This window comes from Ovis canadensis, chromosome 18 (genome assembly GCF_042477335.2).
Source record: "Ovis canadensis isolate MfBH-ARS-UI-01 breed Bighorn chromosome 18, ARS-UI_OviCan_v2, whole genome shotgun sequence".
Taxonomy (NCBI): Eukaryota; Metazoa; Chordata; class Mammalia; order Artiodactyla; family Bovidae; genus Ovis; species Ovis canadensis.
In genome coordinates, this window is record NC_091262.1 from 46,235,200 (window position 1) to 46,259,547 (window position 24,348).

The 24,348-nt window shown below is 39.6% G+C and overlaps 1 protein-coding gene across 11 annotated transcripts in view; it reads left to right on the plus strand.

Annotated features, from left to right (window-relative positions):
- HMG20A (high mobility group 20A) overlaps nucleotides 1-24,348 on the plus strand; it is a 100,697-nt gene that overhangs the window by 57,196 nt on the left and 19,153 nt on the right. For 4 of the 11 annotated variants that reach the window (XR_011250454.1, XR_011250455.1, XM_069560155.1 and 1 more), the window contains 6 exons: nucleotides 747-959; nucleotides 3,785-3,917; nucleotides 5,013-5,044; nucleotides 12,453-12,528; nucleotides 13,224-13,439; nucleotides 14,891-15,033. Coding sequence is in view for 9 of the 11 variants with exons in the window: in XM_069560155.1 (XP_069416256.1) it covers nucleotides 747-959; nucleotides 3,785-3,917; nucleotides 5,013-5,044; nucleotides 12,453-12,528; nucleotides 13,224-13,439; nucleotides 14,891-15,027 (807 nt within the window). In the remaining 2 variants the exon portion in view is untranslated. Of the gene's footprint in view, nucleotides 1-746; nucleotides 960-3,784; nucleotides 3,918-5,012; nucleotides 5,045-12,452; nucleotides 12,529-13,223; nucleotides 13,440-14,890; nucleotides 15,679-16,039; nucleotides 20,441-24,348 lie in introns of those variants that run through there. The other 7 variants (XM_069560153.1, XM_069560156.1, XM_069560157.1 and 4 more) reach the window with 3 other exon arrangements.

The window sequence follows — 24,348 nt, forward strand, 5'->3', positions numbered from 1 at the left end:
TGCCTTTCTCATCTAGAATATTCCCCTGGCAGGAGTCAGGCTTTGTTAAGTGCATATGAAGGCCAGAGCTTATTTATGTGATTGTGGCAGGGGTACCTTACCCTTTTGTTTTATTTTGTCTTTTTAATATTCACTTTTTTTTTTTTTGGCTGTGCTGGTTCTTCACTGCTATGCTCAGGCTTTTCTCTGGTTGGCAGAGAGCAGGGGCTTCTCTCTAGTTGCAGCTCATGGCTTTTCATTGCAGTGGCATCTCTTGTTGCAAGCACAGGCTGGGGGTTCACAGGCTTCAGGAGTTGCAGCACATGGTCTCAGTAGTTGCAGCTCACAAGTTCCAGAACACAGGCTCAGTAGCTGTGGCGCATGGGCTGATCGTCCCAGACCAGAGATCCAACTGGTGTCCCCTGCATTGCAAGGCGAATTCTTAACTAGTAGGTCACCAGGAAAGCCCCGGTACTCCTTATTCTTATTTGTTGGGATTAGCGCTAAAATGGCCCCTTAGTGAAACAGTGTGTAGCATGGTACATAAAAAGGTCTGCAGGTGAACCATCTGGAGTCCCTTCCTGCAGACTGCATTGCAGTCTTTTGTTCCTATAACAGATTTGGAGAGCTTTGACTATGCAGGGCCTTAATGGTGGGAAAATGCACTTAATCCTGTTTTGTTTGTCAGTGTTCATTGTTGTGTTATTGGGAAAATTTTTGTTGTTTTAATTTGACTTGGGGTTTTTTAATATTGACTTGTTTTGCAGCAAAGAAGTAAACGAGGAGGTTGGTCCAAAGGAAGAAAGAGAAAGAAACCTCTTCGAGACAGCAATGCACCCAAATCCCCTCTTACAGGATATGTTCGATTCATGAATGAGCGTCGAGAACAGCTTCGAGCAAAGAGACCAGAAGTCCCATTTCCAGAAATTACAAGGATGTTAGGCAATGAATGGAGTAAACTTCCTCCGGAGGAAAAACAGGTAATTGTTCCTATTTCTGCTTGGTTTTGATTCTGTCTTAAAACTAAATTTTGTCAGAAAAGCAAAGAAAATGGACTCCTGATTCTTCACTTTTGTCCTAGGAGACCAGAATAGCAGGGTCCTTCCTAGTCCTTTTATTTAGCATAGTAGTTTTTATACTCTTTCAGGGTCTGCTGCAGGCATGTGAGCAACCTCAACCAAAGTAGCTCTACTTTTATTTGCTTTATATGCTGAGTTCATATAAGACTTCTGTAAAAAGTAGTTCAATATTAACAAATCTATCAATATGATTTATCCTGCTGAGTTAAATGAAAAGTCATGAGTTAAATGAGAATTTTGATAAAATTCTGCTGTTCACATAAGAATTTTAAGAAAAAAATTTAACTGCTTTAATAAACTTTTTTAACTGGAGTTCTGGTAAATTTAACCTACTATGGCAAGTAAAGCAAGAACTATTTGAATTCTCTCCTCTCCAAGACAGAAATTAACCCTATCGCCAAACTGAAACAAATCCATCTGTTAGAGAGATTTGAGAGGAATTAAGGACAAGATAGCCACAAACTGACTGAAATGTCACAAAAGTAGTGTGATGGTAATGATGTTGGAGTGGTTTGGGGTTTAAAGTTCCCAGCATTCTCAGCATCTGAAGTATATCTGTAGTTCTTTTTATGTCCTACACTCGTTAAAAAGGATTCCAAACAAATTAAACCAAATTGAAAAACACTCAGGAATTAACTGAATTCAAAAAAATTTCAAAGAGATCAGATTGAGTTGCAACTTGAAGCTCTGTGTTTGTGGTAGCAAGCTAGTAGAAAACAGTGTATATCATCCATTGTTTTAGCTCTAATGTATAAAGGGCTAGACAGAGATCATGAGCTGCACATAGTAATTACTCTTTTCTCTTTTTTAATTTTATTTCAAAATTAATATATGATCATTGTTTAAAAATTTTCAGATAATACAGTGATAACTAGTTAGGGCAAGTATTTGTTCTTAAATTTTTATTTGAAAATATTTTTTCAAATGTACAAAAAGTTACAGGCATAGAATAGTACAAGCAAATAATGCCCAAATACCCTTACTCAGATTCATGTATTATTAACACGACATATTCTCCTGGGCAAGATTGGGCATGTGCTTTTTCTTTCTCTCTGTCTCTCACACTCACACACTCAAACACACACAATTTTTTTTTAATTTCTTCATGTAAGTTACATACATCATGGCCCCTTACCCTGAAATATTTCAGTGTGAATTTCCTTAGACACATTCTCTCACTTAGCCAGTTAGTAACCTCATAATTTTATATGAACACAATATTGCTATCTAACTTACCATCTATATTCCAGTTCTGTCAGTTGACCTAACATCATTCCTGTGTAACATTTCCCCCTCCAGTTGAGATTCCATTCCAAGTTCAGGTTCTGTGTTTAGCAGTCAAATCTCTAGATTCCTTTAATCCAGGATATTTCCACAACCTTTCTTTGTCTTTTATGACATTGATATTTTTTTAAGAATACCATCTCTCTCTCTTCCTCCCCTTCTTTTTTGTTTACTCTTAACAGAACATTCCTCATTTTATATTTGTCTGATGTTTCCTCATGATTAGATTGAGGTCATGCATTCTTGGTCAGAAAACTGCATAGATGGTGTTGGCCCTTCTCACGGTATCGCATATGCAGGCACACAGTGTCATTTATTTCTCGTTGGTAATGTTAATTTTGCTCACTCAGTAAAGTTTTTCACTTTCCCTTATAATTAAGAAGCAGTCTGTGCAGAGACATTTTAAGAATGTGCAAATAGTCTGTTCCATTTCAGAATTTTCCCTAGATTTAGCAGTCATTAATAACTTCTTCTTGATCAAATCTGTACCATGATGATTGCAAAATGATTATTTTCCAACTCTAGCACTCACTCTACATGTGCTGGTTGACCCTTAGCATTCTAAGCGAGAGCCCTCTTCCTCTCTCCATTTATGTATTTGTTTATTATTTATTTACTATTGGTATAGGCATATGAATCTCTCTTTTCCCAATGGTTTATAAATTATTACTAAGTAAATTTGATACTTAAATTGTCCCAGATTTGGCCAGGGTGTCCTCTTTATCTGGCTTTTGTGTGGGGTAAGGCTATTAACATAATTTCTGACTCTAGTTTGTGTTCATTTAGAAGCAGTATTTTTATACTCTTATTTCTTAAACCTAATTGATGAATGAAAACTACAAGGCATTAAACAAAATTATCCTAGTAGATCAATGAACTTTGTTTAAATAATTAATAGCACAAGGCATGTAGATACAGGCTCTCTCATGGTAGTCCATTTTAGGTCCATAGGATGAGGTCATTCTTTTTTATGTTCTTTGTGTCTCCTCTCTCCTGGCTCTTAAAAGGCAAATTGATATATGAGATCATCCCCTCAGAATGGGTTGGGGATAAAGAAACAGAGTAATATTCCATCCTCTCCCCTGGGAAGATTTAAGTGTGCCTGTGTGGTGTGTTGAGGACTCTAGTGGCCATGTGTACTTCTATCTATAGGATTAGAGGAAGAACCATAATCTTCTCGTGAATTTTTTATGAGAATGACCTCAGTAGAACTTGTCTTCAGTAAGTTAAAAAAGGCTATAGTCTAAAAAGTCAAAATTGCCTTTTTCTTTTATAATTGAGAGATTTTTTTTTACATGACTTTTTTTTTAATGCTCAAAGCTTATTCCACTTTTGCTTTTCTTTCCATGTTCTAATTATCTTTTGTTTTCTTCAAAGAGTTATTTGGTATTGTACCTCAGTAAGATCTATTTCTTGAAAATAATTCCACATTTCTTTCCTAGCGCTACCTTGATGAGGCAGACAGAGATAAGGAGCGTTACATGAAGGAACTGGAGCAGTATCAGAAGACTGAGGCCTACAAGGTTTTCAGCAGGAAAACCCAGGACCGTCAGAAAGGCAAATCTCATAGACAAGGTATCAGAACCAGAATCAAATATATTTGTAGTTTATTCTGCATGGTGTATTGTCATAAAGCCTACAGTTACAGCAATAAAGATAAAAGATATGTTTCTATCATTTCCCTATTATACTAGATTCACTCAAAGCATCATCTTCAACATTTATTAAAATCACACTGCTCTCATTTAGAAATTTCAATTGGGTTTCCATATCCAGGATCAACAGTTTGACTTGTACTCCAAGGCCCCTTTTAGTTGTATGTGCTTTTTCTTCTATCTCCACTTTAGGCATTTCTCTGCAATGCAGAAGACCCGGATTTGATCCCTGGGTCGGGAAAGTCCCCTGGAGACGGGAATGGCAACCCACTCCAGTATTCTTGCCTAGAGAATCCCATGGACAGAGGAGCCTGGCAAGCTACAGTCCATGGGGTTGCAAAGAGTTGGACACGACTGAGCAACTAACACTTTCAGTAACACCTCTAAGCCTTTCATGTGATCATTTCTCCCAGCTTCCAGTGATTAATCTTTTTAATTCACTCATTCTTATTTGCATGTATTCAAAAAATATGTTGAACACTTCCTATTATATATCAGGGTCTCACCTAGGCATTAAGGATGCAAAGGTAAACAAGATAGAGAAGATCCTGGTCTTCATGGATCTTTTGTTTTCTGCAAAATTGTTCATTACACTGTTTAAGTATTGCTAAAGTTCCCCTTTTTCAGGGAACACTGCCAAAGAAAGAAGCCCCACTCATAACAGCCTGTCATTCCTTAGCCATTGCGTCTTCTCCGCATTTGGGCATCTTGCCTGCTAAACTGTAATGTTGTGCAAACAGCCTTTGGCATGCGTTTCCTGTCCACTCTCCCACCCTGTTCTCCTTAAAGGTGAGGACTGTGTCTGCTCTTTCTCTTCCATCTAATTGCATAACCTATAAGATGGGGTTCCCTTTAACTTTTGTTGACTGATTAATAAAGCTATTAGAGAAATATGATATGTTTTGAGAACCCACATATACCAGCAGTTTCTGTATTTTGGCACAGTCATTTCTTAAGTTTTTTTAAATTTTGTTTTGTTTTTCAGCTTAATGTTCTTGTTCTTTCATATTTTTAGATGCAGCCCGACAGGCCACTCATGATCATGAGGTAACTAACTTTCTGTCTTCATTGTGTGTGTGTGTATTCATGTGATATATGTATGTAATGTATATAATGATGATGCTGTTTGAAATGCTATTGGACTGTTTTTTAATGAATGGCAGAGCATTTTCTCTCCTGTAATTAGGAGTGAGTTAGTTGCCTTTTAGCTTAAGGATTCTTAGCATATGGCAGACACTTATGTCATGAGTCTGTTCTTGAACTAAAGCCCCTAACTCTAGTCCTTTCTTGTGGTCCAAGAATTTTACTGGCTTTAAATGCTGAAGATGGCTGGAATCTGGAGTGATGTATAGAAATGGGGACCAACTAATAGCTATAACTTGACCATAGTTTATCATCACCAGATACTATATTCTGACTCTCAGAAAGTTGTTATTTAGGAAATCCAGCATTTAGTTAAAATGCACTATTCAACTTACAGCATCTGCAGAGCACAAGTGACAATATCTTGATTTCTGTGCCTCCTTTCTTCCCTGGCACATATTTGTTTACTGGTCTTTTCCCCTCCATTTGGTTCAGTTTCAGCAATAGGATTTTGATCTGTGTTCCCTTATAGGATTGAGACCTATGTGTGTTGGCTGTGTTGCTAGAGAGCTTTAAATACTTACTTAGCCTATGGTTAATATATGATTGTACGAAAATAAAATGTATGGTATTTTCGTGCATGAAAATGTTCAGTGACTCCTCATTGCTTACCAAATCACATTCAGACCCAGCAACCAGGGTTTTCTGTAATTAAGTGTCAATTTCCCTTTCCAAATAACCTAACTCCTATATAAACTTTTTGTTAAGCTTTTTATTTTGTATTGGGGCATAGCTGAATAACAGTGTTGTGATAGTTTCAGGTGAACAGCGAAGGAGACTCAGCCCTACATATACATGTGTCCATTCTTCCCCAAACGCCCCTCCCCTCCAGGCTGCCACCCACTGAGCAGAGTTCCATGTGCCATATAGTAGTTCCTTGTTAGTTATCTGTTTTAAATATAGCAGTATGTACATGTCCATTCCAGACTCCCAAACTGTCCATATATATCTTATGTACTTAAAAAATACTGACTGTTCTCTAAGTGCCCCATCCTTTCCTGCCTCATGCCTGTGCTCATATTCTTCCTTTCATAAGAATACTTTCTTTCCCTCACTCATTTTTTTATCACCCTCTCATATCATCCAATTTTGCCTCTAAATTCTAGTCATCCATCAAACCCTATTTCAAGTTCCATTTTTCTCCTTCAAGCTTTTCCTGTTTCCTCCAACTTCCTTTAAACCTCACAGTTCTCTTTATGTCTTTTATCCACTTAGCTGGTCTGGCTAAGGTGCCAGAGTTACTCAAGTGTTTCTGTCATTAACACTCTTGGATTATAATCTCTTTGAAGGCATGTGTAGTCTAGTTTCCATTCTGTACCCATCCACATACCATCTTGCATTATGCGCTTATATGGAGGAGTTATTCCACAAATACTCATTTGTTTTTATACAAAACCCATTTGTTGAAATAACAATGGAAACTTACACACAAAGAATTTTCTGATACACTCTTTTGCATGCCCTGGGTTTTTCACTAAATCAGGAAAATCATTTCTTCAAAATAATAACTTGTTTATCGTGGAGTTATAGTTCTCATACTTAATTTGGTATTGGTTACCTTCAAAATGTAGAGAAAACTTTTAGATTCACAATTCAAATAGATTTATCACCATCCATGAATTATAAAGTGAGAAGCATGGTAAATATGAACATTTTATTTTTCATATAAATCCTATATAAATGTAGTTATATATGACATCTCTGTGTTCCAATTAGGATGAAATTTTTTTTTGCTTGAGAAACTATATGTACACTATATGTTTTAAATCATAATTGAATTGTGTTATAAGTTTTCTCTACTGCCAGATTCTTGTATAATTACTTATTGCCCACCAATATCATAAATTTTCTAAACTTCTTTTTTTTCCCTATTAAGCATCTTTTATAGCTTCTGTATCCTTAATAGTTACAAAAGAGAGTATGGACAATAAAATCTTAGATCTCACATTTTCTGGTCAATGACTGACTGACTCCTTTCATCAATATGGATTTTGCTGGCCAAATCATGGCATTTTTTGCCTCTAATAAAAAGTTAATAGTTGCAATCAGAAAAGATTTAGTAGACTTAGTCAATCATAGAATCTGCTGCTGATTTACGAAATTAAGCATTTTAATAAAATATGTTATTTTAGTATGATAGGAATTTCTGCAGTATGTGAAAAGGAATAAGTCTCTTTGTGATTTTCCTGTTTCAGGATTAGACACGAAAACCAAAGAAAAGAAGGGAGTAGGTGGAAAGCCAGCAGTAGTTTCTCAAATATATATACACTAGTCTTTATAAGCCTGTCTGTTGTATGCCCAGGTCAGGATAAAGCTCTCTTAGTAAGGTTATTAACTCAATTAATGTCACTCACTTTATCAGTTTTTTTTTTCATTGAATAATAGCTTACTAAATTAGGTAATTTCAAAACAGTTGTAATTTAAAAAACTGGTTTGACAGTTTTTAAACACAGCCACACATAACCTCTTAGTATAATAAGAGTTAAGAAAAATAAGAAAGGACTATGAGTGGGGAAAAAAAAAAAAAGCCACAGAAGCCCCATGGAAAGGAGCAACTGAATCAGACCTTAAAGATGACTTAGGTTTTGTGGGGGCATTTCATATATATACATATATATCTTTGGATAAAGTGGCCTGAGCTGAGTTATGAGGAAGTTAATAAAAGAGCAAGTATCTTGCAACATGCCTAAAACATCACATTTCTAAATACATGCTTATTTTCTTTTTCTTATCCTATTAGGAATAAAATGACAAATGCCATGAAACAGTTTTTGAGCTCACATCAAACTTACTAAGACCTCAGAAATCCTCTCACCTGACCCCCTCATTTTGCCAGTGAGGAAAATGACTTGCCTAAGAGGAGAGAATGTCCCAGAATCACTTACGGAATTGGTTAGAGGCAGAATTGACTGAAACCCAGGCGTCTGTAGCCCAGGCTTATTAAGGTCTCTTGGCAGTGCCCGCCACACTATATAGAATAAACAGTGTTGCAAGTTAAAATGGGCCTGGCTGCCTGTGGTGTCCCCAAAATTTGTTGCCACTTGAGACAGAAATGATTTGATTTGTATATATGTAGTAAAGAAACCTATTGTATTCCTTAATGGAACTTAGATTCCTAAGACATTGTTACTGAGGTAGATACTGGGGAGCCCTGTTAGAGCTCGAGAAATGCTGACCTGAAAGCCATTCAAGCCATTCTGCATAGCAGTGGGGCACTTCAGCCTGGTACACAATACTGAGAGCATTCCTTAAACTAAAGGGCACTTGAAAGAAGCATATCACTTCATGAGATTCTGCCCCTGAGCCTGGATCACAGCAAAATAGTTTCAGTTCAAAAGGCCTCTCTGTTCTCTTACCCTCCACTCAATATATAGAATGAAAACCAAAGTGAAGAGTATTCTTGCTCCTCTCAAATCAGAAGCCAGCCTGCTAGACCCAGGAGTCAGCTAGTGTTACTCTCAAGAAAGTGTCTAAGTCTCATGTGGGAACTAAGATAGAAACAATAATTTTGTTTCTCCTTTAATTTATGAAAAATGACAAAATGACACTCAACCTGAACAAATTAGACCCCTCCAATGACGAGGTAATGAAATCCTTATGATTTTAATCCCTTGAGCGATCCTTGGAGCAGCGTAAGTATATCTGAGCCCCCAAGAGGATCCTCTCCAATGCCAAGTAACGTACTCAGTAATGGAAGAGTGCTGATGGTTTTCATGACGACTCTTCAGTTAAGTAGAATTCCTCTCTTGGCCTTTCAGAGACTGAACAGTTTCATTTAATTGCTGTGGTGTTTCTTATTTTGTACTCTTAAGAATCTATACCAAGAGGCAGTGTGTTAATGCACTTATGTGGTGCTATCCTCTGCCCTTATGTAGTTAGCTTGGTCTGGACTGCTCTGGCAAGGAAGAAAACAGAATTACCTGTCTGAGCAGAATCTAAGCCTTGGAGAGGGCTCTTGGTACCATGGTAATGGGAGCCAGGCGTCCACACCGACCCATCTGACTGGCATATATTCAGACCTATAGCTAAGTAAATTGATCTCACATGACTGAAGTGACTTAGCAGGAGCAGCAGCAAGCCAGTACAGTTAAGTAAGAGACTGAGCAGGATGGGATGATAAAATTATAAGCTTTTATCTAAAGTCATTTGTGGACTTATATCTGTTATGTCTTGTACAGTAACAGAGTTAAAGCATATGGTAAGCCAGCAGAGTTGAGAGAAAGCCACTTTGAAATATATCTAAGATCTCTTCTGGAACCAGTCTTTCTTACCCATACATTAATTCTCTTTGAAATCCACCAAGAACTGGCTACCATCTTACTTGGGTTTCTCTTACCTTGGACGTGGGGTATCTCTTCACGGCTGCTCCAGCAAAGTGCAGCCGCTGCTCCTTACCTTGGACGAGGGGTATCTCCTCACCGCCGCCCCTCCTGACCAGAGAGTTCCAGAAAAACTTCTATTTCTGCTTTATTGACTATGCCAAAGCCTTTGACTGTGTGCATCACAATAAACTGGAAAATTCTGAAAGAGATGGGAATACCAGATCACCTGACCTGCCTCTTGAGAAACCTATATGCAGGTCAGGAAGTAACAGTTAGAACTGGACATGGAACAACAGACTGGTTCCAAATATAAAAAGGAGTACATCAAGGCTGTATATTGTCACTCTGCTTACTTAACTTATATGCAGAGAACATCATGAGAAACGCTGGGCTGGAAGAAGCACAAGCTGGAATCAAGATTGCCAGGAGAAATATCAATAACCTCCGATATGCAGATGACACCACCCTTATGGCAGAAAGCAAAGAGGAACTAAAAAGCTTCTTGATGAAAGTGAAAGAGGAGAGTGAAAAAGTTGGCTTAAAGCTCAACACTAAGAAAACGAAGATCATGACATCTAGTCCCATCACTTCATGGCAAATAGATGGGGAAACAATGGAAACAATGTTAGACTTTATTTTTGGGGGCTCCAAAATCACCACAGATGGTGACTGCAGCCATGAAATTAAAAGACACTTACTCCTTGGAAGAAAAGTTATGACCAACCTAGATAGCATATTCAAAAGCAGAGACATTACTTTGTCAACAAAGGTCCATCTAGTCAAGGCTATGGTTTTTCCAGTGGTCATGTATGGATGTGAGAGTTGGACTGTGAAGAAAGCTGAGCACCGAAGAGTTGGTGCTTTTGAACTGTGTTGTTGGAGAAGACTCTTGAGAGTCCCTTGGACTGCAAGGAGATCAGGCCTGGGATTTCTTTGGAAGGAATGATGCTAAAGCTGAAACTCCAGTACTTTGGCCACCTCATGCGAAGAGTTGACTCATTGGAAAAGACTCTGATGCTGGGAGGGATAGAGGGCAGGAGGAGAGGGGGATGACAGAGGATGAGATGGCTGGATGGCATCACGTACTCGATGGATGTGAGTTTGAGTGAACTCAGGGAGTTGGTGATGGACAGGGAGGCCTGGCGTGCTGCGATTCATGGGGTCGCAAAGAGTTGGACACAACTGAGCGACTGAACTGAACTGAAGAACTGGCTAGAGGCAGAGCTTTGCCTGTTGAAACTGGGACCCTCAGTGATAATTCTGTTGTTTTTAAATCATTATGGAAAACTTCACTTTCTTTAAGAGGTGAAAGGGTAAAAAGTAAGTGCTCTGAAAGTTTCTTCAGGTAAATACATAGTTTTTCAGACCTCCATCCTAGCTGTCTCTCTTAATTAGCTGCCCTTGGCAGGCAGTTCACATAGCCCAACCCTCCATAACAAGGCAGGCACCAATATGAAAACAGGAGCTTGGCTGTCAGAGTTCCCTCATAGGCTGTTAACTGCTTAGCCTTTCTGCTGGGCACCAAATCATATTTGTGTTCAAAGATAAAAGACTAGTGGTGGCAAGAGTAGGAAATATACATTCTATCTCTGGCACTAAATGTGTTTTTATAGGAATGATTTCTAGACTTTTTAAACTTTTCTTTATGTTATAAAGGTTTTGAAATACTCAGATTTCACTAGCAATTTCTTCAGTACTCATTTCCCACTGTTTTCTTTACCATCTTATATTATGCAAGATTTTAAATACTGCCAAGACACTTATAATTTATATTCTTAATGCTTTTCAACTTTAAATTCATTATAGAAATTGCTGCTAAAGCATTTTGAAATATTGACTTTATTCACAAAGATCATTGTGGAATATGTTTTGCAGTGGTTTTGTGAGACTTTTATTTTTAATGGCTTATTGGTGAATTAATTTTAGGTTTATTATTTTTTCTCTCACATAATCCTTGGCATTCTCATATTTAGAGCCTAGTTATTACTGACTTTTTGGTTTTGTTTGTTTTTCCTGTGTCCAAAGAAAGTCTGAAAGATCCCCGTTACAGGCTGCCCTTGTAAATAAGGAGAAGTAAAAGTAGACGTCCTAATGGAATACCGTTATTATTGCTTGTGGCTGGCAGATCTCTGCTTAAAATTCGTATTGTCTACTCTGCAAAGTTAGATTGTATCATCCTATCTCAGAGAGCACTTTATATGCATAACCAACAGAAGCAATGGAAAAATCACCTAGAAATTGTTTCTCTATACCTACCTCTTAGATGAAAAGTTATGACCAACCTAGAATTGTGGTGTTGGAGAATACTCTTGAGAGTCCCTTGGATAGCAAGGAGATCCAACTGCCATCCTAAAGGAAATCAGTCCTGAATATTCATTGGAAGGACTGATGCTGAAGCTCCAATACTTTGGCCACCTGATGTGAAGAACTGACTCATTTGAAAAGTCCCTGATGCTGAAAAAGATTGAAGGTGGGAGGAGAAGGGGACGACAGGGGATGAGATGGTTGGATGGCATCACCGACTTAATGGACATGAGTTTGAGCAAGCTCCGGGAGCCAGTGATGGACAGGGAGGCCTAGCATGCTGCAGTCCATGGGGTTGCAAAGAATCAGATGTGACTGAGCGACTGAACTGAACTGACTGATACCTACCTCAGTCACTTTCTCCCTTGTACACTGTTGACTATTCAGAACAGAGAGCTAAGCAATGGTTTCCAACATCTCCATTAGGGAAATTTATGTAGGTTTGTTTAAAGGTTTCTCATTGCACAGCAGTTGTCACCTGAGAGATCTGAATACTTAACATGCTTGAGCTCTGTGAAAGTTTGGTTCCAAAGGAAAGGTGAATACAGTTTCTTCACAGCGTCACCTAGACTGACTGATTGCTGCTCATCTTACTATTTCGTTCAGGAAAACATGACCATTGTGCCTGCGGGTACTACTGTTTAATTTAGTTTAAGAATTAACTGTTTTGTTACTTTGATTCACAGAAAGAAGCAGAAGTAAAGGAACGGTCTGTTTTTGACATCCCTATATTTACAGAGGAATTCCTGAACCACAGCAAAGGTGATTACCAGAGGATCGTATTGTGTTCCTCACACCTGTGACAGGGGATTTAGTTGTCAGGAGAAATTAATTGCTCGAAAGCAATGGTAGCAATATTCCCGAACCTGGGACTGGTCTGGAAGAAGGAAACTGCTTCTATTTCACTCTCTATTAAAAATAGTTACTCAGAAACCAGTGGAGGAAAGCTCAGCCAGTGTTGTCAAAGTAGCTTTAGTCTCTGAATCAGAGGAAATAAATAAACATCACTAATTCAGTTGCTTTCAGGCTGTTAGCCAAGAACCCTTTGTACAAATGAAAGCTTGCATGGATGTCCAAAATATAAAATAAATAAGAGCAAAGCTGACCCCACTGCAGTAAAGCTTTGGACCCACAGCTGTGCTTGCCCAGTCTCCCAGGATCCCCCTGTGAAACCCCTCAGGCTTCTCATAGCACAACTTTAAACAAACCAAACAAACAAACACTGGGAATTGCAGCTGTTCCTTGCAGTCTTAAGTATAGAATATAACCAGCTTTAAGAATTAAAATAACTCTGGAGAGCCAGGCGTCTTATTGCTGAAATTGCTACCTGAAAGGCCATAATAAGACTAGGGACAGGAGGAGGGGTAGCTAATTAGCTAAGCAGAACTTCTAGAAGAGTCACTGGGACTCCTCAGAGACACTGTGTTACCTGTGTTTTGGGGGGCTTGCGTCCTCAGCTCGGGAGGCAGAGCTCCGTCAGCTTCGCAAATCCAACATGGAATTTGAGGAGAGGAACGCAGCCCTGCAAAAGCACGTGGAGAGCATGCGCACAGCGGTGGAGAAACTGGAGGTGGACGTGATCCAGGAGCGCAGCCGCAACACCGTCTTACAGCAGCACTTGGAGACGCTCCGGCAGGTGCTGACCAGCAGCTTCGCCAGCATGCCCTTGCCTGGTAACATCATCCCCACCTGAGTCGTGAAAGCGGTGGGGGCTGGGGAGGTGCTGCATATGTTGGTGTTAGTGTGGTGAGGCTGAAGTCTCCCGTCAAGGGGAAGACCAATAAACTCCGAGGCTGTTTCCCCAGAGTTTTCTGAAGGTCATGTAATAGAATCTCAGTATTGGTTAAAATCTGGAGGTCTTGCCTGGAGAATCCCCACGGAGAGAGGAACCTGGTGGGCTCTAGTCCATTCCGTCACAGTCAGACACGACTGAGCCACTAAGCACAGCACAGCCCATTGGTTAAAATAATCCGAAATCTCAGACTCTCTGCTCAGTTAAATTTTCCTTCAATTATATTTTAACATAATCTACTTTCTATTAAGCTTAACTTGATTTTCAGAATAGTTGAAACTGTGTAATAAATCCTCAGTGGAGTGCTTTCCTTTTTTTTTTAATTGTGCTATAATTGACATATAACATTGTATTAATTTCTAGTGTACAACATAATGATTCTATATCTATATACGCTGTGAAATGATCACCGCAAGTCTAGTTACCATGTGCTACCATGCGTGTATGCACACCAAGTCACTTCAGGCGTGTCCTACTCTTTGCAACCCTGTGGGCTGTAGCCCTCCAAGTTCCTCTGTCCATGGGATTTCCCAGACAAGAATACTGAGAGTGGGTTGCCATGCTCTCCTCCAGGGGATCTTCACAACCCAGGGATTGAACTCTTATCTCTCGTGCATCGGTAGGTGGGTTCTTTACTGCTAGTGCTACCTGGGAAACCTGTGCTACTGCTAAATCACTTCAGTCGTGTCCGACTCTGTGTGACCCCATAGACGGCAGCCCACCAGGCTCCCCCGTCCCTGGGATTCTCCAGGCAAGAACACTGTACCACCATACAAAGTTACAAACAAATGTTTCTTCTTGTGATGAGAACTTTTAAGATACGCTTTCTTGGCAGCTTTCAAATATGTAGTACAGTACTGTTGACTACAGTCACCATACTGCACACTCCACCCCCATGACTTAATTTATTTCATCACTGGACGTTTTTATTTCTTGATACCCTCTCCCACGTCACCTGTTCCCCCAGAGCACTTTTCTGATATAAATGTGCTGGTTCTGTGATATTGTCTTAATGGGAAGGAAAATAAGTACTCGTATTTCTTATATATGTTTTCATGTTGCAGATAGTCACAGCAGATCTAAGAGAGTCTTTAACCTGTTTTATGCAACTACACCTATATGCTGTGCAGCAATAATAGTCCATCTGTTTATGTAGAGTATGTGGATTAATTTCATTTCTTTGAGGTCTAAAAGTCTCTCCTCTGAAATTAAAGTCTTCTCTGTGGAGCAGACCCCATTAGAATCAAGTTTCTTTTGCTGTGGAATCACTGATCTGTGTTACTATTGAACTGAATGGGGAAGCTTTTCTTACTTTCTCTTATCTCACTTCAGGAAGTGGAGAGACACCTACAGTGGACACTATCGACTCCTATATGAACAGACTGCACAGTATTATTTTAGCTAATCCCCAAGACAATGAAAACTTCATAGCTACAGTTCGAGAAGTTGTGAACAGGCTTGATCGTTAGGGAATGGTGAGTGCTCACTGACTTGATTCGTACATGCCAGCACATCATCAAAACTAAGATGGCATTAGACTTTATTAATACTATTAAAATCCTGGAATGACATTGAATAAGTGAGTTGGAGGCTTAAGATTCCTGTTGCTTGGTTGCTGAATGTAGTAAATAGTGTTGGAAAACTGAATCAAGATAGTTTTTCCTCATGCATGCCTCCATGTGGCTTAATAGAAAGGGCATGATTTTTGTGGTTGGATCTTAATTCTAGCTTTGTCACTTATTAAGTTGTATTCTTAGGTATTAGTTTCCCATAGGGTTTTGAAGGTTGAGTGAGAAATTTAAAGGAAATAACCCCCCAAAGAACACATTGGACAAAATAAGTATCACTTAATTGTTAAGCTTCCGTTTCTCTGTAAATTAAATGATAATTTAACAATAACAATAGTCAGTGAGACATTGTATGTGTACAAGCCTATGTCCGTAAGCTTTTCATTCACCACTCAATATCGGAGTAACAGTTGTGTGTTAAATGTTAATGTGGACTAAACTTACAATGAAACAGTTAATGCCTTGATTGAATATATTTAAAAATATATAAACTCTCAATAAGTGAAAGGAGAGAAATAAGAAAATAAACTTTTAAAAGATACATTCAAGAAATGACTTGTAATATGTTTTACATCCTTTTGGAAGAGAAAAAATACATTTCCAAAGGAGGCCTGCCTTTATAAATTTTTTGGTACTAACGGTCAATCATCAGTATCATTTCTTAAATGGAACTGGTATTTTTTCACTCAGATTCCTAGAGGTAGAGTACCCTTTAGTTTGTCATTCCATAATTGACACCCCTTTGGTCTGTCAATTAAATTGTTCCATCCCTGCAGACATATGAACTATGTGGAAATCTTAGGGTTGGATCACACAGTGAATGGCCATATATGGTTTCTAAAACAAGAGTGGATGGCAGGATACACTTCTTAGCAAGGCTGGTCATGGATTTATATCTTTATTTGTCTTACAGGTAAATGAGCATACTCATATACATGTTCATATTCTAACATGGTCTGGACCTTGAGCAACATGTGCAAGAATAAATAACGCCTATAATTCTTTATCTAATGAGGTCGTGTCTGCCTGCAGAGACAAAGGCAGTCATCTCTCTCCTTCTTGGCCACAGGCTCCAATAGTAACTGTACAGGGCGATTCGTCATACTTTATCCCAGTCATGCTCTGATGGGGGAAAGGATTACTGTCCTTCTAGTGAGTAGCCAGATGGAACAGACCATACTTCTAAGAGATGACTGGACTCCCTACAGAATAAAGAAACGGCATTACTGCTGCTGTTTATGAAGGAAACAGCTTGTAAATCTAGGTCTGGGATTTTCAGGAGCTCATCATCCTTCTCATTTTCACTCAGTGTTTTCAGTTAGCACTCTGGTAGGCTTGAAAAGAAAGAGCTGGGAGAAACAGTGTGGAGGACTGTGGAAGAGCATGATAACATGCTGTCTCCTCACATAGGTAAAGGGCAGTTGTTGTGAGTTTTGAGCCAAAAATGGTTTTCCATTTTGAGCATTTGACCAATAAGACTTTTCTAAAGCTTTACCCATCTTAAGGATATAAACTGTCATATCTGCTTTCTGAGGTGGCTTTGAAAACCTAGAACGTTATCATTATCCTTGATTTTAACCTACAAATATTTTGCCCCTAAAAGAAAGAGTAGCTGAAAATGTGAACGGTTTTGTTACTACAGATTTTTACAATCTAGCCATGTAAACATAACTAAGAATGGTTAGTTCTCCACACCCTGAAACTGTCAAATGAAACAGTTATAAAGACTGTGATTAATTCTAGCTTGGCTTCATTACACAAATATGTACAGACAACTAGGCCTGATGTCCCCAGCATTCATGGTGCAATTCATTACTCTGACATGGGCTTGGCAAAGTTTTCTTCCTTTGTCAGGAGCCAGCAAGTGAAAGGAAGCGAATGGTCTGTGGTTTTAGAGGAGCATGTTAGAGCTGGAAGGGGCCTTTAGAAATCCCATCATTGTACATACAAAGAAACTGAGTCCCAGAGAGGTGAGATGTCTTGCCTAAAAATACCTAAGTAGGCAAGTGCAGATTCTAGAACTAGAACACATGTATCTAAATGCAATTGAGTTTCTAGAACATTGATACAAGGAGATAGGGATGGGTGTCAAGGCAGAGCACTAAAAAAATCTTAGAATTAAAGCAGTAAGATAAATGGGGGGTAATTAGGAAAAAAGTTACAATCCAGCAATTATAATGTAAATTTTTGTTCAGCCATTTTATAATTATTTTTTATTAGAATGGAAGAATTACCCCAGCTGTCATTTTTCTTTGTGGTTAACTTATACTTAGAAAAAGTGGAGCTGGGAGGAAGCCATAGGGGTGATTTCACATGGAGAGGTGACTACTGTATATATCAAAAGCCATATGTTGCTTGATTTCAGTTGAACCAAATGATAAATAGTTACCTGTTTGAGGACTGGAAAGAAAACAACTTTTTTATGTGATTGCATTTTTATAGATGTAAGAATTTATTCATCTTATGCACACAGTACTTCCCTACACATGCAGGGAGCCTTAGATTTATACTTGAAGAAGTTGGTTTGATTGACCAGGACAAAAGTACTCATTTTTCATCATCAAATTTGTCCCTGATACTTGGTTTTCTGTGTTTGGCTGGCAATTTTCCAACCTCCCCATTGTGGCTGAACTGGAGCAGGGCCACGTTTGTCGTTGAAATGTCTAAAATGCCTCAGTGAGGTTGGTTGCTTGCAGTTTTATGAGCTCCTTGGTTTACATACACCCTGCTACTCACCTTAACCCTTTTGAAAATAGAGCATTGCAGTATTTTCACCCAAAGTCTGAACCCTTTCTGATCTGTGCTTCCCTTTTGGTATCTTTTTTCGTTTTTTTTTTTTTTTTTTTCTCCCAGTTCTACAGGTCTTAGAGCTCCAAGATGTTCTGTAAGTGGTTTTACTTGTTCAGAATGAGAAGCCATCCATGGAAATTTGAGTTGAGTGGAGGCAGAGAGGGCGTACAGATTATTCTGCTTGTGAAAGAACCGTCAGTTAGGAGGTACATGCCTTCACCCCAGGAAGCCATGTGAGGGAGCCGCAGAAGGAGCATGTGTGGGAGCTTCTTGTGGGATTGTCCTTGTGAAGCTTTGACCGTGTGCGAGTCTTCAGTCTCCTGTCGTCTCTGCTTCTGCTCCAGCGGGCCTGCGTATACTCCGCTGACTAGACACCCCCGAGACAGGCACCTTCTGCAGCAGAAAGGAAGCCTTCTCTTTGTTCTGCTTCGTTCAGATTGGACTCTTTTATCAGTGGCTCTGTGGTTTTTATCAGTGGTTTTCCTACCTAGCTGTCACTTCTTTTCTTAATGCTTTTGGGGGTTAATTTTTTTATATTTTCTTCACCCCACCAAGTTAGATGTCTCCATTTTCTGACCTCTGGGCTTTGTTGCTCAGCAGGACTCTGAAGGAGAATTTCTCTCATTGGACAGGCCCAATCTTCTCCCATCATTGTCCTGCTGTGACTCCAAAGAAAGGAGCTTCTTGTTGACAGTGTCCTGTGGAGCGAGGCTGTGTCTCATACCCCACACAGCGCTCAGTGGGTGCCAGCCTTTGTAGTGGAGGCTTTGTGATTGCTGCCCTGAAGGAGAGCACTCTTTCCTCCTGCCTTGGTACTACCTGCTGTTTTCTAAGCACCGCTCCTGCACGTACCCTGCGTCCCGGCCCCAGCAAGGCTCTTCTGTTCCCATCTGTTGGCAGTGACTTGTGGAATATTTTTGCTGAGGGAAAGGTCACTGGTAAACAGGACAAAACAAGAAAGTAGTTTATCACTTGGTATTGAAAAAGATCCTAAAGTTTCTTATAAGTGAAAACAGAGGAAATCCCTGTGTGCTTGAGGTGTACTGAGTTATGGATACAGATGGCGGAAATGTCATCAGAATACTGCCAGCTGACAGAAGAGAACACGGAGGAATTCTCCATCCTTTGTCTTTCTTCTCTAATCATAACTGCATAGTCTGTGTCAAAGGGACAGGCTTTCCTTCCTTCTGCCCTCTTGTGATTAAAAAAAAACACAGCAAAAGGGAAGAGAGGTTTCTGATTTTCACCTCAGGGTTTGGTTTTGTTGTGTTATGTGTTGATGCTGTGAAGCACAAGGCTGGCAGTTGCAGCTGAGCTCTTTGGAACCAAAGCAGGGCACGCTGAGCCCACTGTCCAGGCACCACGCCACCAAGGGCAGGTGGAAGTGTGGCCCCCTCACAGTATGCTCACAGGCCAGGGTGCAAGCCAGACACCCCCATCATGTTGCTGCAACCCTCCTGTCTTCTCAGCATCTCCTCCCCTGATTTCTTTCTTAACCCAAAGGAAACAAAACAACAGCAAAAAAAAAAAAAGCCTTGTTAAAAGTTCTTACGTGAACACACATCAAATTTTCATGTACTGAACCCCATACATATACTACCTTGGCTGTCTTTGAGAATAAGAGCCCATCATTATCTCTCTAAACCTGCCAACTCACCTGCTCTTCTGTGTTTTCCTACTCTCACTGGCCATTCCTAGCTCTTCTCTCAGACACTCTGCCTGCTCAGTCCAAGCTGGAATGCACTGTCTGTGGCAGAAGGACAGCCAAGTCAGTTCTGGAGTTTGTGTCTGCCTTCTGCCAAATACTTTGTCTCCTTTCTTCATCCTCATATTTCTCTCTGTCTCGCCTTTATGTTAGTTTTGCACAGTATTATTAGCAGTGCTGTGCACCAGGGAAGGCTGTAATAGGTCCAGAGCTCATCCTTCTACTTCATCTGGATAGATACCTGACACTGACTTGAAAGCCATCCGTAATTGGGAATGCATGAGATCTCAAGAAGGCTGGCAGTTTGAAAGCATTTTCACAAAATAGCAACCTGCTCCTGACATGCTGGCCCTCCCAGCAGCTACACCCGACTCCCCTGGTGGCTGGAATTCAACTGCCACAAAACAAGAAGTTTCCGTGAAGCAGGTCTGTCTTGCCTGCTCTCTTCTCTGTGTCCAGCCAGGAAGGTAGTGAGCTCAGAGGCTAACACAATACCTAATTCACATTTCCCAGTAAACTTGTAGATATTATTGCACTAATATGTTCTTCTCAAGAAATAAATTGTTGCCTATTCAGTGTTACAGATTTCTTTCTTTTTATTAAAACACAAAGAGCAGCTGAAGAAAATGGGACAGATTCTGACAGAATGAAATTTTAGGAAAAAAATGTGTACATGTGTTTGAAACTGTTGAAATGCCAAGTTTTCTGTACAAGTGTTTTTGTAATTAAACTTTTAGATTTTCTTTGTTTTTTAAAGAAGTTGATATGCTTGCTTGATGTTTGCCTCATTAAAAACTTTTCTATGTTGAATCCACTCGATTCAGCTTTACCTGCATTGCCTTCTTGTCTTAAAGACTTCGTCAACTCTGCATTAATCATTGTCTGTTACACTTTTAAAATGGTAGCATTCATTTTATTAATTGCTTATTCAAAATGTGTCTTAGTCTGTTTGAGGGTTCAGTTCTCCTAATGTATGCTATAAGAATACAGTGAATTATAATTCATTTTAAGGTAGCAGTAGTGTTCTGGAGGCAACTTGAAAGAAGTCTCATGTTCTTAAAGTCAGTGACTTCAGCCCCCTTGATAGGAGGCCTAAAGACAGTCTTCCTTTTGACTGAAGAGATAAATTTTCCTTAAATACTTGCTTTTAAAAGTAACCACTACTTCATTAGTCAAAATCTGTTTTCAGGGAAATTTGTCACCTACTTCCAGCATGCTCTTAAAATTCTAGGGGTGAGCTCTTCTGGCTTCCAAAGCCTGCTGCCCGCCTAGTAAGCTAGTTATGTGGCATTTTTGTTCCCAGTTTCCTCATCTGACATGCTCATCTGACATGCCTCAGCTCTCTTACACTTGTCAGAAAGACAGAATTGGGTGATGAATTGACCGTACTTTGGAGGCTATGAAGAATCTTAAATGAATGCCAGGAATTATTGAGGCAACTCAGGGTCAGACTTGACTACATTTAACAGAAACTCAAATCAGCAAAGGCTTAAATAAGACACATCTCTCTCACTGAAAAGTATTCCAAAGGTAGGCAATCCAAGACCAGTATAGGGGGTTCTTGTCTGCACCACAAGAAGATTCCTTTCTCAAGGTCATTTCATGGTCAAAAACAGCCACTTGACCATCAGCCATCATTTGAAATTCCTGGTAGCTTAAAGGAAGAAAAAGGGCAAGGACAAAAATGGGCAAACTCAGCTGAGTCAGCACCCTTTGAAGAGTCTTCCTAGAAACCACACAACGCTTCCAGAACGCAGTCATGTGACAACAGCTAGCTATGGGAGGCCAAGGAATGTCATCTTTCCTTGGGCATTACTACCTCCAATAATATACAGGTTTTAGTCAGTAAGGAAGGAGAAAATAAATACCAAGTAGGCAACTGAGTTAGTTACATGACTCATATGTGGACTGTATGTATGCATAGGCCAGCGCAGACTCTAAGGCCAGCCCTGCTCTGCTAGTGAGCAAGATGTATTATCCTGTCTTTGCCCCTTGGCCATCATGAATGACCATGTACTTCCTTGGTACTTCCCCCCACTTAAACAGCCAAAAAGCTGACAACCAAATTCAACCAGAGTTAGCATTTTCCTGTTGCCACCTTAGTTCATCCCTTCCCTCTCAACAGCTGGTGGCCAATCTTGTCTGGAAAAGTCAGCATAACCAGGTGGCAGTATTTCCTCCAGTTGTTTGTTCCCTTTCTCTAACTGTTCAGCATCTGCTGGATTAAAACAACAACAGGATAATCTTTCCCTACGGGTGGGGAGATTGAAGTATTGCTTGGCAGAAAAGCTCGTAGCTACTTCCTGCCCTCTAAATTTCCTGCCTTGCAACTGAGGGTTCCAAGTCAAGGACCTTGGAACATTTATTTACATGCTAACACATAGCCAGTGCTTAAAAATATATTTTACAGTATCTATAGAAATAAACACTAGCTCATACACTAGCTCACAAAAAAGATGAGGATTGAGAATTTAAAAGATCAAGTGAAAATGTTAATGTACTTCCTCTTACCCAGAAACCATTTCAGTTTAGTGCTGGGGGAACATGGTCCATAGGGAGGATTGTCTGCCAGAAGCATAAAATGTCAGTTCTCTTAGCCTAGAAAAATGCAGAAAGGAGGAGGAGCTGTGAGATAAGGATGGCACTGGGAAACTAAGAGCAGGGTCAATGCAAATTGCCCAGATAGGATTTTTGTAAACTACTTGCAACTACTGGGATGGAAAGAAAATGCCTTAGATGTTTAGATAAGAATATATAAGACAGTGGGTATAGAAGTAGACTTTCGTCTGAGTCTCGAACACTAGAGCCAGTTCTTTATTTCTGTGTTTTCCATTTCATGTCAGTTCACTGTTTGGAACTACAAAAGTATTTTATAAAATATATTTCTGCCCTTGGCATGACAGTCCAGTGGGAAGAACAGATATCTGCATAAATAGTTCTAACACAGGGCAGCCTGTAATTAAGAGTTTTAATGGTGGTAAATACTTTTTGGGGAGTGTATTGCTTGAATCTCACCTGACAAGAGCTGATTTTTCCATAATTACAAGAGTTTGCAGTGGGAAATCTAAGTCTTGTGGGATCACCATATTAACTAATAAGGGCTTTCTCTGAAATGTAAATGAAATATAAAGTCTATACTGATAACCATCAAAGTTTTCTAGCAGCAGTTGAGGTAACTGAAAGGTGAAAGTAGTTGGATTATTGTAATTTAGACAATAATACTTCTTCAAAGTATGCTTTTGACTCATTAACAGGTCATTAAATCAATAAGTTGATCAAAACCTTTTTTCATTAAATTGAAGAGTGCACTGCATATAGTAAGGGTAAATATTATTTTGTGAAACTTGTTTCCACTTTAGAGCAGACACATGTGATGGTTACAATGTGAAATGTATTTCATACTGTGGGGTCACAATAAAGATAGTCAATGATTGTTTCACTACCTCTAAAATTGGATTGAACTGCTGGGTTCGAGTTTGGGCTCCATTTTTCTGCTTGTGTGATCTAAGGTGAGTTGCTTAAACCGGTCTGTGGCTCAGTCTGTAACACAGGGATATTTATAGTTTCTATTGTGTACAGTTTGGGGGTGGGGTTGTTTGCTTTGTTGGTTTGTTTTGGTTTTTTTTTTTTTGGCTGCGCTGGACCTCCATTGAAGCACATGGGCTCTTCACTGTGGTGCATGGGTTTTCTCTAGTTGCGCATACACAGGCTTCTCTTGCTACAGAGCATAGGCTTTAGATTGTGCAGGCGCTCTAGATGAAGCGTGGGGGCTCAGTTGCCCTGCAGCAGGTGGAGTCTTAGTTCCCTGACCAGGGATCAAAACCTGCATCCCCTGCTTTAGAAGATGTGTTCTTAACCCCTGGACCACCAAGGAAGTCCCTATAGTGTACAGTTTTCATGTGGATTAATCCATGTAAGATATTTAGTACCGGTCATAGAACAGACATGTAAATCTAGCTATTATAATTTATGAAAGACTCAAGGGGGAAGAAGAATTAGACACATACTATAAGTCAAGCACTCTGATCTAGTTTTTATATAAATTATATATATATATGTATGTATATATATATATGTCTCATTTAACTCATTCTTTGGGGTCACAAGGAGTCAGACACAACCAAGCACACACACACATTTAATTTGAACCACAACTTTACAGAGTAGGGCTATTATACCATTTTCCAGGTAAGTAAATTAAGGCTCAAAGCTGATAAGCAACTTGCAGGTGTTACAACTGGGAAGAGGCAAAGAAAGGATTTATACCCAGATCATTCTGACTCCACATTCCACTGTAGCCATACTATCTTAGAGATTTTTAATGAGACTGACAGGAGACGGAGAAGTAGAGGGGCTTTGAAGTCGGTAGGCAATAATGAGATTATATAGCATACAAATAATACCTTGTAAAATGTGATACAAATTTAAATTGTATCATAAGTATAGCATGAAGTGTTCTGTGAAAGTAAGTGACAAGATCTGGTTTCTATTTTTAAAGGCTCACCCTGGCTGCTATGAAGGGAATTAGGAGGCAAGAGAGGAATCAAAAAGGTTGATTAGAAGGTTGGCCCAGGGATCCAGGTGACAGCAGCTTAGCCTAGCATGGAGGCAGTAGGGGCTGCTGATGAATTCTGAATGTATTTTGCAAGTATAATGAACAGAAGTTGCTGAGGGGCTTCATGTGGAGAATGAGGGAAAAAGAATCAAGAATGACCCCTAGACTTCTG